Below are 16336 nucleotides of genomic sequence, written 5' to 3' on the forward strand. Positions count from 1 at the left end.
TAATCCTTTCTCCAAGGCACTTACCAAATTTTGCTTGTTCTTCTCCAGCTTTTTCAACTTCTTCCAAAGCTAGCTCTACTTCTTGAGCTTTCATCTAAACATTAAAAAAAGTTATTTCAGTATGTCTTTACATCAGAATATAAACACTAAAAATAAGAATTTAGTTTTATTTACTATCCTACTACTTAGGGGAGACATTCTGCAAATATTTGCTGAATGAATAGGTGAATTACTTACTTAAGGCTATAATTTCTAGATTCCTAAAAGTTTGAAACATCTTTGATTCCTCTTTTTCCCTCAAGTCTTATATCAAGCATTGCAACTTTCCTTTTGTAATGTTTTCAGCTATCTTTTTTGTATTTTAATTTTCATTATTCTAGTCCATAATTTTATGTCTAACTTCTTACATAATGCTATACCTAAACCGCTTCATTTCTCTTCAATTTGTCGTTCAACATAACTAATTTAACCTTCTGAAGGCAACTGTATAGCTCAAAAACCTTTAATGGCTTCTAACTGCAGAGCATAAGATATACCTTTAAGGCCCAGGACAGCCTATTCCAAACTATATCCAACATCTGTTTCTTCTACAACTTGCTATAAACTTTCTGCACTTGTCTCCTCAAATGTAAAGAATATGCATATTTTCTATCCCCAGTTTTTATTTACGGTAACTTTCAGCTCTAGAGGGCTTCCCTTGTGGCTGAGCTGGTAAAGAATCCGCCTGCAATGCAGGAGACCTGGGTTGGGAAGATTCCCTGGAGAAGGGAAAGGCTACTCACTCCAGTATTCTGGCCTGGAGAATTCCATGGACTGTATAGTCCATGGGGTCCCAAAGAGTCAGACAGGACTGAGCGACTTTCACTCTCACTTTTCACTTTCAGCTCTAGAGGGCTTCCTAGATGGCACTAAGAAAAAGAACCTGCCTGCCAATGCAGGAGGCATAAAAGATGTGGGTCAGAAAGATCCCCTGGAGGATGTCAGGGCAACCCACTCCAGTATTCTTGCCTGGAGAATCCCATGCACAGAGGAGCCTTGCAGGCTACAGTCCATAGGGTCACCAAGAGCCAAACATGACTAAAGTGACTCAGCACGTATGCACACCAACGCTAGAATCTCGTTAACACTTTACCACTGCCTCCACTTACCTAAAACTACTCAACAGCAACTTTCACCCACTAACATAAGACATCCCTCTGCTTTTTAAAACACAACCATTCTGTTTCCCCTACACATTCTTTTAGGAACTTTAGCTGTCATTTAGATTTTACAAAGTACTTTAGAGATTAACTTATCTAAGAAGAGATTCTTAAGCTTTCTCTAATAGTCAAAGCTATTATTAAAGTACTGAATACAAACCTTCAATAGTGATTGAGTAATTCTAAAAAGGTGTATCATATTTTCTTGACTTTCACTTTTTAGCTCATTTACTTCCACCTAAGTAAACAGAAAAGCAACAATTTCATATTTTATAATCCTTAAGTAAAATATAAGAATTCTTTTAGTTGTACCATTCAGTGATTTCAGGGACAATGTAAATTAATCATAGTTGTATGTATGTATCTATGCTTTATTTATCAATTAAGTACCTTGGATAAGGAAATCAATAAATTATCTGCCAATTCTTCTTGACGAGGCAGCTCATCTGGGTCAACCTTTCTTATTTCTTTCCAGTTTATATTAGGTGGCATCTTGAATTCTTTCACTGTGCTTTACCTTCTGTAACAAAACAAGTGGGTACTAGCATTTACAAGGTAAGTAGCATTACTGTTTTTACAATAATTTAAAGTTGTTACAGATCACATTGTTGCAACTCTCTACGGTGTTTGCAAAGAGCTGCTGCTCCTTAAGTGTGTAACAGAGATGCCGATTAAATAGCCTGGATGAAAAGTACAGCAGTTGCAACAAATCATCAGATATTTCATCGGTCAAATAACTTATGAAGGCTTCCACGCTTAAACTAACCTAAGTCAGAACTAAGATTCTGAGTCCCGCTCCTCCACGCCCCCTTACCGCCAGGGCGCCTGAACACCTAATGGTGCCAAGCGCGGGGGTGCTTGGAAGGCTGAAATTGAGCCCTGATTCTGAGAAACAAGAGCTAGAATTTAATAAAAACAAAAAAAGTGGGGAAATATACGGCTGAAACGAGTGCACTTGGACCTGGGAAATCAGGGCTGAAGCGAAGGGAAAGCAAATCGATTGCGGACAGGAGGCTAAGGAACCGGGAAACTGAGCTGTTGTCTATCTGGGCCCCGAAGGTTAAAGAACCTGCGTGGGAAGAGACTCTCGGTTTGCGCTCATCAGGATCCACCTACCAATACCAAACCTGGCAACTAGCGGCGGCCTCTCAGCTACCGTACCCACTAGGCCCGGCCCAAACCTGACCGCTCTCCAGCGCCGTTCCTATCGGACACTGGATCCCGCCAACTGGTCCCGAGCGAGTAATAGCGACGGCGGCTGCTAGGCGACACCATTCCCCACCCCGCCGAGGCCGCAACAAGAGCCCGGATGCTAGCGATGCCTACATTTCACGACCGTGGGTGATGCTTTACGTTCAGATTCCCCCGCGAGTTCCCTGCACTGTGTGCGAGATGAGGACTCCAAATCCCAAAATGCAGTTCTGCCTGGAGGCCGGGACTTTTAGGACGTTGATGTCTCTGAGAAGTGGAGGTAGGCCGTTCCCGGCGTGCAGTGCGGGAGGCTGCGGCGGTACCCGGGTGCGGGGGAACCGCCCGGAGGCGGGAGGCGCAGCGGCCCAGGCGTGTCTGCGCTGGTGACCTGAAAGAGGCCGAACATGACTGTGCCTTCGGTGGCGTCGCTCGCCGGACCGCTCTTCCCGAGGTTTCTTTAAGTCAACCCCGGGTGGAACTGCTCCCAGGTGAGGTCGGGCTATTGGTTAGTGGCTGGAGGGGAGCTGACGGGAGCGGTCCCGGGTGAGAGAAGCTCCTGCTTTGGGGGCTGAGGGGCCCAGCCAGAGTCTGAAGAGGTGGGAAGACGCCGCCCTCCCTTTGGGCGTTCGCTGGCAACGCCCTGGGTGGTGCCCTCTATAAGAGGGCAGAAGTTTTAGCTTCTTCGATTCACAGTCTGTCTCTGTACAGTGAAGTGGGGGCCGCGAGCTTGGTTGGGGGCGAGTGAGTAATTGGGAAGAGGACACCGCATCCTCCGACCCCGGCCGCCTTACCTGTAGCCCCATTATCTTCACTGATTGACGGACTTGAAGGTTGAGCGAAGGTTCCAGAGAGGAGAGGTTAGAACTTGCCCAGGCCACTGCTGGGGGGTAGAAAGAGAAGGCACCTCTGTACTCACCAGCCCTGTTGCTGTCACTTGCTTGGTGACCAAGGGCGTCTTTCCCTGACAACTGCCTTCTTAAACGCTTGCAAGCTTTTATTTGTTTAAGTTTTGCCCATCGGGCTGCTCTCAACCATTCTGGAATGTGATACACCGCTAGGAAAACTTTCTTAAGCTGTAGATTTGAAATCTAAATACATTTGCAACTGTTTGGACCGGTGCCTCCATCTTTTTAAAATTTTAATCACTTTCTTTCATTTGCTAGCTATAATGGATACCGAAGTTTACTTTTGAAAATAATTTCTTTCCAAACCGTTCAGTAGAAAATAAAAAGCATAATTTTGTGATCCATTTAGAGACATTCATCGGATTTGTAGTAATGATCATTTTGTCTAGTCCTTTACTGAAAGGTGGTATGCCAAACACTGTTCATTAACCCTTTTTTGACTATGCTGTATGTCCCCAGAAATTCTTTATCTTATAAATGAAAGTTTGTACCTGTTGACAGATCTGTTCTTTGTTTCTGTCAATTTGTTTTTATTAGATCCCACATATAAACGAGATCACAGTTGTTTTTTTTTATCTCTCTGACATTTCACTTAGCAAAATGCCGTCATATTCCATCCATATTGTCATGATGTCATAAATAGTAAGATTTCTTTTTGTGTGTGTCTGAGTAATATTGCATTGTGTGTCCATACTATTAATACATTTTCTTTATCCTTTCATCCATGCATTTATACTTAGGTTGTTTCCATGGATTGGCTATTGTAAGTAACACTGAATGAATATCTCTTCCAAAGAGTGATTTAGTTTTCTTCGAATATATACCCAGAAGTGGAACTGCTGGATAGTATGGTAGTTGTGTTTTTAATTTTTTGAGGAACCTGTATCATTGTTTTCTGTGATGGTTTCATCAGTTTGCACTCCCACCAGTGTTCTATTTTCTCTACATTTTTGCCACCAATACTTATCTCTTGTCTTTTTGATGATAGTCATTCTTACCAGGTGTGAAGTAATTGATTCTCTGATTGTAGTTTTGATTTGCATTTCCCTGACCTTGCGTGATTATGAGCACCTTTTCATGTACCTGTTGGCCATAATATGTCTTTGGAAGAAGTTCCTGTGCCATTTTTGAATCAGGTTTTGTTTTTTGGGATTGAGTTGTATGAGTTTTTATTTTGAATATTAACCTGTTTTCATATCTATTTTTGCAAAAATATCCTCCCATTCCATGGGTTTCCTTTGTTATGTGAAAATGTTTTACTTTGACATAGGGCCATTTATTTATTTTTGTTTTGTTTTTGTTGTGCTTTGGTTCCAAATCCAAAAAGTCATTGCCAGGACCAATGTCGGGGAGCTTATCCCCTATTTCTACTGGAAGGATTATGGTTGTAGGTTGTACGTTCAATTCTTTAATCCATTTTGAGTTGATTTTTGTGAGTGAAGTAAAACGGGTTAGTTTCATTCTTTTGCTTGTGGCTCTCTGTTTTCTCAAAACCATTTATTAAAGAGACTGTTCTTTCCCTATTGTATATTCTTGATTTTACTGTTTATTTCTGGCCACCTGAGTCTATTCTATTATTCCGTGTGTTTGTTTTTATGCTAGTAGCAAACTGTTTTGATTACCATGGCTTATTCATTATTTCATTTAATCTTCATAATAATTCAGTGAAATAGCTGCTTATATTGTTCTAACTTTCCAACTAAGTTGAGAAACCAAGGCTTGGAGAGTTTAAGAACTCGGCTCAGACTTGAATAGTATGATTGCGCACGAATCTTTCTGGTTAAAGGATATATTTATAACTGATACATGGCTTTCTCTTGCATGCTGGAGACCAATACTTGTAAAGTGCTTATTGCTCTGTCTTGCTGTCTATGTTAAAATATCTATTCTGATTACATAACTTTGCTTACTCAAGAATTTGAATTGAATATTCTTCATGTTCAGTGTTTTCAGTTCATAATTTAGCAGGGGGAGGCAGAGAGGAAAGCTAGTGTTTCTGGACCACATATGTCATTTACTGTGCTTAAAACTACATACTTACTTTTGTAGTAGTAAACTGTTACTTCTACAGCATCACCTTATTTTTGTTCTTGTTTTTTCATTCATTACGACTATTATTTTCTATTTATTTATTATTTTTGTTCTGTCTGTTTAGTCTTTTCTACCTTTACCTCTCCTTACTTTCTTATTTACATTTAGGGTACTGGCCTAATGGTAAGTTTTATTCTCATTTTTCAAAACTGAATGAATACAGGTTCAGAGAACCTAAGTAATTTTTTAATAATTAATGAAACTAAAGTTGTAACCCAAATCTCAATTGCAGTATTGATTAAATGCAAAATCTTGCTTAAATTTTATAACTTTGTTATTGTTGTTCAGTCTCTTAAGTCATGTCTGACTCTTTGTGACCCCATGAACTACAGCATGCCTGGCTTCCCTGTCCTTCACTATCTCCCAGAGTTTGCTCAAACTCATGTCCATTGAGTTGATGATGCTCTCCAACCATCTCATCCTCTGTCACCTCCTTCTCCTGCCCCTCAATCTTTCCCAGCATCAGGGTCTTTTCCAGCAATTCAGCTCTTCACATCAGGTGGCCAAAGTATTGGAGCCTCAGCTTTAGCATCAATCTTCCCATGAATAATCAGGGTGGTTTCCTTTAGGATTGACTGATTTGATCTCCTTGCTGTCCAAGGGACTCTGAAAGAGTCTTCTTCAGCACCACAGTTAGAAAGCATCAAATCTTCGATCTTCAGCCTTCTTTATGGTCCAACTCTCACATCTGTACATGACTACTGGAAAGATCATGGCTTTGACTCTTCAGACATTTCTAGGCAAAGTGATGTCTCTACTTCTTAATACACTTTACTCATTCTAACAGTATTTTGGGGCTTACTCACTCTGCTAGACACTGGGGATGCAGTAGGAAATGAGTTAACTAAGGCCTAGGCTCTAATGCACTGTAGTATGTTTGTACCTAACTGTGGACAAAGAAATTTAACTCAGGTTCTAGTTCAGTCACTCCCTATGTATAATTTTGAGAAAATCCCTAAAACCCACTATTATTCTTCGTGCAGTTTTCTAAATCATTCAATTTTCATCAAGAGAAGGGATTTATCTGACAATTTTATAAATGACTTTACTATAGGTACACTTGTGCCTGAATCTGCCTTCTTTCATTCTTTGGTTTTATGAGCAGTTTTATCTGCCCAGAATCACTTCACAAGAAAGACTTGTCTTTTATAATTACTACTTCTGTTCTCTGTACCAACCAACCTACATTCTAGATGTAATTTCCATCCCTTATATGCTGCCTTATCAAGAAAATGAATAGTAACTTACTTTTCCAGTTTCTAATATAAGCATGGTGTTGAAAAATTTGGTCTCTACTGTGTACAGAAAATGTTTTGTTTTGCCTTGCACTTATGGAGAGGAATCAGTCTGCAGCAAGCAAACACTTGTCTTCTTTCAACATGGGGAGATTGGAAAGATTGGTAGGAATCAGTGTGAATACAGACCATGCAAGCCAAAGTTTTACTTTTGAAGAAGATATAATCATGAAATTATTGAGCTGAGAAAACTTTCCTTTCCAGGCTAAATGCTCCCAGATTTCATATAGTATAAATATTTAATAAAATATACCTATAGATTTATTTTTTTCCATGATTGTATTGGCGAGGTATTAGGAAGAGTGAGCACTCAGTACAATTTTGAAGGAATTACATTGTTTTCTATGTTTCTAATGTGCCTGTGAGTGGTCAGTTGTAATTGGATTCTTTGCTTATAGTGATACTTCATTTGGTAAGCCAATCAATCATTCCATCCACTCACACTGTGCATCTGTGTGAATATGCTTTTGTGCCTAGGAAAAGAACTGGTAGTTCCCTTAATCTGTTTGTGCTGCCAACAGAATATCGTAGATTCGGTGGTTTATAAGTAATAAGAATTTCTCACAATTCTGAAGACTGAGAAGTCCAAAACTGAGGCAGAGCAGATTCAGTATCTGATGAGGATCTGGTTCATAGCAGGCATCTTTTCACAGTGTCCTCACATGGCAGAAGGAGCACTGGATCTCTCAGATCCATTAATAGGATTAATACCCTTATAATAATATGAAGCTCCACCCTCATAACCTGATCACCTCCCCAAGGCCCCCTTGTCCAAATAACATTGGGCATTAGGATTTAACATGAATTTGTTGGGGAGTGGCGGGGGACACACAAACATCCAGTCTATAGCATTCCTACAGCTAACATTTAACAGTGATGTGTTACATTGTTACAGTAAAGTGAATCTTGCTGCCCTCTCTCTATGTCCTGATGTAACCCTCTCCCTTTGCCCTAACCTCTTCTGTTTCAGGTGGCTCTTTTGGACAAAATCCAAGATGACTCCAGAACTGAGCTCGGGACATACATGAGAAGTAGCTCTCCTCCGTTTCTCTCATAATATGCTTCCTTAGAGAATCTTCAAAAATTCTATTGTCTTGACCCTTTATAACCTCTCCCACATTGTTTCTGGGTTTACCTTGCTTGATTGATAGTAAAAAAAAAAAAAAATGCAGTAAGCAAGAACTTGAAAAGTGCTTGTGCATTGGGACCTACCATCTGGCTCTCCTGACAGTACCATTTAAAGTTCAGGTTAACCTATTAAAGAATATGACCACAAGAAGTAGAAAGGACTAAATACTCTTAGCTACATTTATAATTTTAGTATTTTCATTTTTATTCAGGGACTTTAGATGCCTGACTAAACAAGCAAAACTTTTGTAAAATTGAAACAACTTCTATAAAGCCAGTAAACTATACTTAAAACTATGGCAACTTCCTTGGTCTTATAAAAATTTCAGTATTTGTAAACTTGGCTATAAATTCTTATACTTTTCAACTAAAAATCTTAAATCCAGAAATTGCATGGTCAATAATTTAATATTTATGTTATATATTTTGCATAATATTGTATTTTAACTTATAATTTTGAAGCTAATATATCAGAATTTCTAGTATATATATTAAATACTCTTCAACATTATAAGTGCTCTAAAAATCAAATACATATTATTCTCATATATAATTTCAAAGTACTAAAACCATCGGTTTAATTTACTTATTTTTTCTCTATTAGTTTTAAACTTTCTTTATGTGAGAACATATAGCCAAGCAGCAGTTTGTCACCCCAAGTGTTACCTGGTCAGTGACCTGAGAGGTTTCTGACCCCATACACAAGTCTTGATTTTCACTACCTGATGGTGAATGTCTTGAGTTGTTTTGTTTTTCTGAATTAGAGACACACATGAGTTAAAAGTAAAGTCATCCTTCATGCTGTGTTTAAACGCATCAAGTGTTCTGTCAATTGTATCTTCTTGAGACTGTCATTCAATAGCCTGCTGACCTGTTCTGTTGTTGCCTAGGTAGTAAGCCTGCTTGAATGGCGGTAGTTTGGGTATTTCCTTTGTCACTCTCTTGTGTTTGATTGCCTGTCTCCTGATTTCCCTGTCTTTGTGTTTCTTACTCCCTCCTGTTATTGGAGTAAGTCTTCTATTAGTTTCCTGAGAGGAGAACTGTTGGAGGTACGTTTCTGAGACCTTGAATATTTTACAGTGTTTTTATTCTGCTTCCCTACTTGGGAAATTAGACTTTATTAAAATAAAATTTTAATTTGAAAATGATTATCCAGCAGAAATTTGAAGCATTATTTGCTTTTTGTTTTCTGGATTTTTTTCTCTGGCTGCTAGTGTTATTGGTGAAAAAAGTGATTTAATTGGATTCTAACCTTTGGTATGGAACCTACCTTATTTCTTTCTGAAAGTTTTAGGACCCTCTCTTTTTGTACAGGATTCTGGGTTCAAATGGTAGAAGATAGCTTGAGGGTCTAAAAGTATGTACACATACTTTTAACTTAACCCTCATTTTCGATGTGCTGTGTCCTTTCAGTTGTCTCCAGTAGCAGACACTCTGTTTCACCTGCTCCAGAGAGAAATTCTCCAGTCTTCTGCCTTGATGTAGGAGGGAAGTTACTTGACTCTATGCAATGAAAGAGGGGTCTAAACTTTAACAAATCCATCTGTTCCTCACCCTACTTCTTGAGTTCCTTTGCATCAGTTTTTGAGATTGATGCTCTAAGGAGTGCAGAAAATTTTGCAGCTTTTCCCCCTTCAGCTAAGGATTCACTTTCCTGAGCTTTGTTGAGTCATTTAGGAATCCTTTTGCCTTTTCAGCTTCCAAAATATGCTGAGATCTCCTCTCCAGTTGTCTTTATCCTTGTGAATTTATACCTTCCTTTTTTAAGAAGTAACAACTGTTATTTTAGTGTGACTGAGAAGGAATTGAGCAGATCTCTCCAGTCTTTGGAGAAGGCAATGGCACCCTACTCCAGTACTCTTGCCTGGAAAATCCCATGGACGGAGGAGCCTGGTCGGCTACCGTCTGTGGGGTCGCACAGAGTCGGACACGACTAAAGTGACTTAGCAGCAGCAGCTCCAGTCTTTAAATAAGCAGTATCAACTTTGTCATGATAATAAGTGTGTACAAGTCCATACCATTTAGATATGCTAAATTGCTTCTGGATTCAAGATAAACCCTTCAATAATTTTTTTTTATACATCTTCAAAAGGTACAGCTAATTACCTTTCTCATTTGCTGGTTTCAATTTAGCGTGTCTTTAAAAAATGTTAGTCAGTTCATTCGCTCAGTTGTGTCTGACTCTTTGCAACCCATGGACTGCAGCACTCCAGGCCTCACTGTCCATCACCAACTCCCGGAGTTTGCTCAAACTCATGTCCATTGAATCAGTGATGCCATCCAACCATCTCATCCTCAGTCTTCTCCTTCTCCTCCTGCTTTCAATCTTTCCCAGCATCAGGGTCATGTCCAGTGAGTCAGTTCTTCACATCAGGTGGCCAAAGTATTGGAGTTTCACCTTCAACATCAGTCCTTCCAATGAATATTCAGGACGGATTTCCTTTAGGATGGACTGGTTGGATCTCCTTGCAGTCCAAGGGACTCTCAAGAGTCTTTTCCAACACCACAGTTCAAAAGCACCAATTCTTTGGCGCTCAACTTTCTTTATAGTCCAACACTCACATCCATACATGACTACTGGAAAAACCGTAGCTTTGACTAGACAGACCTTTGTTGGCAAAGTAATGTCTCTGCTTTTTAATAAGCTGTCTGGGTTGGTCATAACTTTCCTTCCAAGGAGTAAGCGTCTTTTAATCTCATGGCTGCAGTCTCAATCTGCAGTGATTTTGGAGCCCAAAAAAGTAAAAGTCTGTCACTGTTTCCATTGTTTCCCCATCTGTTTGCCGTGAAGTGATGGGACCAGATGCCATGATCTTAGTTTTCTGAATGTTGAGTTTTAAGCCGACTTTTTCACTCCTCTTTCACTTTCATCAAGAGGCTCTTTAGTTCTTCTTCACTTTCTGCCGTGAGTGTGGTGTCATTGGCATATCTGAGGTTGTTGATATTTCTCCCAGCAATCTTGATTCCAGCTTGTGCTTCATCCAGCCCAGCGTTTCTCATGATGTACTCTGCATATAACTTAAATAAGCAGGGTGACAATATACAGCCTTGACGTATTCCTTTCCCAATTTGGAACCAGTCTGTTATCCATGTCCAGTTCTAACTGTTGCTTCTTGACCTGCATACAGATTTCTCAAGAGGCAGGTCAGGTGGTCTGGTATTCCCATCTCTTCAAGAATTTTTCCCAGTTTATTGTGGTCCATACAATCAAAAGGCTTTGGCATAGTCAATAAAGCAGAAGTAGACGTTTTTCTGGAACTCTCTTGCTTTTTCGATGATCCAACGGATGTTGGCAATTTGATCTCTGGTTCCTCTGCCTGTTCTAAATCCAACTTGAACATCTGGAAGTTCACAGTTCACATACTTTTGAAGCCTGGCTTGGAGAATTTTGAGCATTACTTTACTAGTGTGTGAGATGAGTGCAATTGTGCGGTAGTTTGAGCATTCTTTGGCATTGCCTTTCTTTGGGATTACAATGAAAACTGACCTTTTCCAGTCCTCTGGCCACTGCTGAGTTTTCCAAATTTGCTGGCATATTGAGTGCAGTACTTAAAAAGTTTAATGTATTCTAAAGTTTTCTTCGGAGAAGGCAATGGCAACTCTAAAATAATTTAATACCTTCTCATAGGCTCTTGTGTATGCATTTTTATACAAATCTTACATCTGATTTGAACTCTCTTGTTCTTCTTCTCTGATCTGACCAGAACTCCTACAGATTTATCTCAGGTTGCAGATCTTCTGGCTCTGTGAGTGATACATTAATTTCCATTCCTACTATAACACATGTCACAAATGTGGTAGCTTAAAATAACAGATTTATTATTTTACAGTTCTGGAGGTCAGAAATCCTCAACAGGGCTGTAGTCCTTTGAGAAACTCTAATGAATAATGTGTTTCTTTGCCTGTTCCAGCTTCTGCCGTCATACTTGTGGCCCCCAGCTAACCATCATATCGCTCTGACCTCTGCTTTTTTTTTTGACTCTCCTGTGTCCCACATTCACTTGTGAGGTTTCTTTTCATTGCATTGGCCCACCTAGATGGTCCAGGATGATTTCCTCATCTCAAAATCCTAAATTTAGTCACACCTATGAAGTCTCTTTTGCTATGTAACATATTCACAGGTTAAGATGATTTACATATTTGGGGAGGGCCTTATTCTTCCCTCCACAAGTGATAAACTAAAGCTTTGCTAATGACACTACTCAAGCTAGAAAAGTAAATCATCAGCTCACTTTCTTACAGTACCTTCCATCCTTATTTTTATAATAGAGTTGTTTTTTCAGCAACCTCCAGTTCATATAGTTCTTTCTACGCTATAAACATTCTCTCACTGGATTCTTTTTAAAGCAGTGACTTAAATTATCCATTGTCATATATGAATGAAGGCCAGTCTGTAGATTAAAGGCTTTTGTTACATTGGGAAAAAGGAAAACCATAGTTTATATCTGGATCATAAACTGCTTCTATACCCCAGGGGCCAAGCAGATAACATAAATCCATCGAATAACTCAACCTCAGTGAAAGATAATGGAACCTGTAGTTAAACTGGCTAGTGTACAGTGAGCTTAAAGACATTCAAGACAGACATTTTAAAAAGACTTGATCAATCTGAGCAAGGCTTCAGGCTACAACTTTGGACTCTTGATTTAAGTAATAGTTGATCTTTAGATTCATAAGGTACTAAAACTTGAGATTTATCTACAATTTAGAAAACCCATGATCAGTGTCTTTTTAAGTATGTATTTGTTTTCCCACAAGGATTCATTTAGATCCTGCTGGGACATATCATGCCAGGTTTTCTTTAGTTATCTTTGTTTCTCACGTAACCTGACCTGTGACAGCTGAAGAAGTTAGCTATCTAGTTAGCTAAAGAGATAGGCTTAAAGATTGATTGATGTGATAAAGAACTGTAATAGAGGTATGAAAACACACATGAAAGAGAGTGAGTGAGTGAGTGAAGTTGCTCAGTCCTGTCCAACTCTTTGCAGCTCCATGAACTGTAGCCTACCAGGCTCCTCCATCCATGGAATTTTCCAGGCAAGAGTACTGGAGTGGGTTGCCATTTCCTTCTACCTTTGGAATATGGAGAGGTGATCTACTAATGCTTCTTAGATGGATGGCTTTTGAACTGAGTCTTAAAGAATTAATTCTCTATGAGAATTCACATTCTGTCTTTATTTTACTTATTATCCTTCTATTAAAACTGTACTAAAAAAAAAAAATGTTGTTTATTTCATTTTGGACTTCCCTCATGCCTCAGAGGGTAAAGCGTCTGCCTGCAATGCAGGAGACCTGAGTTCGATTCCTGGGTCAGGAAGATCCCCCTGGAGAAAAAAATGGCAACCCACTCCAGTACTCTTACCTGGAAAATTCCATGGATAGATGAGCCTGGTAGGCTACAGTCCATCGGATCGCAAAGAGTTGCACACGACTGAGCAACTTCACTATTTCATTGTATCTTCATGTTCTTTTCCCCAGATTCTGTCCACAGGTGCTTCTGGAAAAGATGGCTGATATTAACCTCAAAGAAGTAACCTTAATAGTTGGTGTGGTTGTTGTTTGCTATTGGAACAGCCTGTTTTGTGGTTTTGTTTTTGACGATGTTTCAGCAATACTGGATAATAAAGACCTGCATCCATCTACACCTTTAAAAACTTTATTTCAAAATGATTTCTGGGGGACCCCTATGTCTGAAGTAAGTGTGAATTACTTATATGTATCTCAGATTTTAAAATGTTTTGGTAGTTTAGTTCTTATATTTTATCTACATTGTCATCATAACAATTATAGAGTTTTTGCTCAGAAATTTTATATAAGACATGAATGTTTGTAGTAAATTAGATAGAAAGTAGAAAATGTGATTATCTTTTTTAAAGTAGTACCTGATACTTTCCTTGATTGTGTACCTTGGCTTAAATGTTTTAAAACTAATATGTATGTGTAAAAACCAAATGTATTAGGAGAACAATAAGGGCAATACATAACCTATTTCTTGCTAACTGACCTCATTTCTTTTTTCTTTCTTATGAGTCAAGCAAAGGAGATAACTATTTGTAGTATATTTAACCATTTAAAAGGAGTTCCCTGGTGGCTCAGTTGGTAAAGAATCCACCTGCAATGTGGGAGACCTGGGTTCGATCCCTCAGTTGGGAGGATCCTCTGGAGGAGGGCATGGCAACCCACTCCAATATTCTTGCCTGGAGAATCCCCATGGATAGAGGAGCACGGCAGGCTACAGTCCCTGAGGTTGCAAAGAGTTGGACATGACTGAGCAACTAAGCATTAACCATTTAAAAATTATATAGCTTCACAACCTAGATGTCCATCAGCAAATGAATGGATAAGGAAGCTGTGGTACATATACACAATGGAATATTACTCAGCCATTAAAAAGAATACATTTGAATCAGTTCTATTGAGATGGATGAAACTGGAGCTCATTATACAGAGTGAAGTAAGCCAGAAAGAAAAACACCAATACAGTATACTAATGCATATATATGGAATTTGAAAGATGGTAACGATAACCCTATATGCGAGACAGAATAAGAGACACAGATGCATAGAACAGTCTTACGGACTCTGAGGGAGAAGGTGAGGGTGGGACATTCTGAGAGAATAGCATTGAAACATGTATATTATCATATGTGAAACAGAACACCATTCCAGGTTCAATGCATGAGACAAATGCTCAGGGCTGGGGCAATGGGATGACCCAGAGGGATGGGATGGGGAGGGAGGTGGGAGGGGGGTTCAGGATGGGGAACACATGTAAACCCATGGCTGATTCATGTCAATGTATGGCAAAAACCACTACAATATTGTAAAGTAATTAGCCCCCAACTAAAATAAATAAATTTATTAAAAAAAATAAAAAAATTATATAGCTTCAATATAGATTAAAAATGCGAAGTACACATATTAACTATTTTTCTGCAGAAAAAATGATTTATTAAAAATTTTAATTTGTGCCATATCTCGTATCTAATAATTATTTTGATTTTAGACTGAGAACCCAAAAGTTTAGGTTGTTTTTGTGAAGGTATTTTTCCTTTGCTAGTAACTTTATTTTGAAGGTCAGTGTTAAACTATTAGGGACCAAACACCTGCAGCTTGGGATCATATAGACTGGATTCTAATTTTAGTTGTATGATATAAAAGCTGTGTGAAGTAAGTGGGAACCCAGCTTTTAGGTGATGAGGTATTTTCCTGATCTATAAAAGATTAAACTTTGAGGATTCGTTAATTAATCTGTCTGTAATATGTAGCACATAGTTGTTGAAACATAGCATGTAACACTCTTTTTGTCATTTGTCATTCATGGCCCCTTTCCAAATTCTCCAAACTTGGAAACTTCTGAAGAAGGAGTATGGAATCTTTCATTCTTTCAGTCACAAACAAGTATTTTTTTTTTCTTACTAGAGAAGCAGGTTATTTATTTTCCTGCACCCTTTCTGTTCTCACCCAGTTCTAGCCTTTAGAAGAAATGTCTTTTGATAACAAGGGGAAAATATGGTCCTGTCGTGATATTATTTTCTTGATAATTACTACATTATTTTCTAGATAATTCATTTCCCTGTACCCATACCCTCTGTCCCCAAATTATGCTAGTATCTACTGTGGTTTTAATCATGACATTAGATTTTGACCTTAAAGGTGCTTTCTGGTATAAGTGATTTCAGTTCAATACATTGCCTTAAAAACATTTCTGTATGTTTGAGGTGAAATCTGAAGGATGTACAGAAATTAGGCAAGAACGAGAAAAACATCGAGGTAGGTAGCACTCATGTTGTATGTAGTCAGTACAGACGGAGATATTAAAATGCTCTTAATTTCAAAATGGAAAATATTTGGTTCTTGTGCTTCCCAGTGTTCCCTATTGGGGATGAGCAGGCTATAGCTATAAAACAGGGTTATAGTGAAATACAGTAGAGGTAGGAGAGCAAGGAGTGTGAGTGTGGATGCCTTTATATAAAATTACAAAAAAATGACTAGGATAATATTTTGTATCTTTTTAACTTTTGTGTTTTATTCTTAATTTGCTTTGATTTTGTCTTAGAGTAAAAGTATTTCTTGTTAAAGGTAACTTTTAGTTTATAAAGAAATTCAGTACCTAACATAAAATTTGATCTACTACAAGTAGAGACTACAATAGCAAAGGTATCTATTCTTTAAGAAAGTTTTTCCCTTATTTCACTCCCTGTGTAGTACTTAGGATTTTTTGGCTTAATATATTCAGGTTTATACATTATGGAGGTGTTTTTTCATAAGACAACTAGGCAGCATCTTTTTGAGTCATTGTGATTTAAATTGCACTGGGTAATCATTCTATTCTTATGTTTCCTTTTGAAAATCTAGCCAGCAGTTACATGAATGCTTTTTGGTAATAGTTTGGGAAACAGGCTTTGGAGGGAAATCCTGTACTACAATTTGATTAATGCCACTATTATCCTATTTTCTTAATCTGTGTATTGAAGAGGAATTAGTTGTCAAATGTTTTTCTTTTATTCTTTGATTACTATATATC

The 16336-nt window shown here is 38.4% G+C and overlaps 2 protein-coding genes across 13 annotated transcripts in view; one reads left to right on the forward strand and one right to left on the reverse strand.

Annotated features, from left to right (window-relative positions):
• Nucleotides 1-2484, reverse strand: part of CEP290 (centrosomal protein 290) — an 88954-nt gene extending 86470 nt beyond the window's left edge. Inside the window, exons 1-4 of the mRNA XM_081592053.1 lie at nucleotides 2386-2484; nucleotides 1590-1719; nucleotides 1360-1437; nucleotides 25-94 (exon numbers count right to left, since the gene is read on the reverse strand). Of these exons, the coding sequence (XP_081448179.1) occupies nucleotides 25-94; nucleotides 1360-1437; nucleotides 1590-1691 (250 nt within the window). The 5' untranslated portion in view covers nucleotides 1692-1719; nucleotides 2386-2484. The remainder of the gene's footprint in view (nucleotides 1-24; nucleotides 95-1359; nucleotides 1438-1589; nucleotides 1720-2385) is intronic.
• Nucleotides 2485-2730: 246 nt separating this feature from the next.
• The window catches only part of TMTC3 (transmembrane O-mannosyltransferase targeting cadherins 3), a 74003-nt gene continuing 60397 nt past the window's right edge, over nucleotides 2731-16336 (forward strand). For all 12 annotated transcript variants that reach the window (XR_014082535.1, XR_014082534.1, XR_014082531.1 and 9 more), the window contains exons 1-2: nucleotides 2731-2878; nucleotides 13288-13504. Coding sequence is in view for 2 of the 12 variants with exons in the window: in XM_081592054.1 (XP_081448180.1) it covers nucleotides 13316-13504 (189 nt within the window). In the remaining 10 variants the exon portion in view is untranslated. The remainder of the gene's footprint in view (nucleotides 2879-13287; nucleotides 13505-16336) is intronic.

The sequence above is a fragment of the Giraffa tippelskirchi genome, chromosome 4 (genome assembly GCF_054371585.1).
Source record: "Giraffa tippelskirchi isolate mGirTip1 chromosome 4, T2T-mGirTip1v1.2.pri, whole genome shotgun sequence".
NCBI lineage: Eukaryota > Metazoa > Chordata > Mammalia > Artiodactyla > Giraffidae > Giraffa > Giraffa tippelskirchi.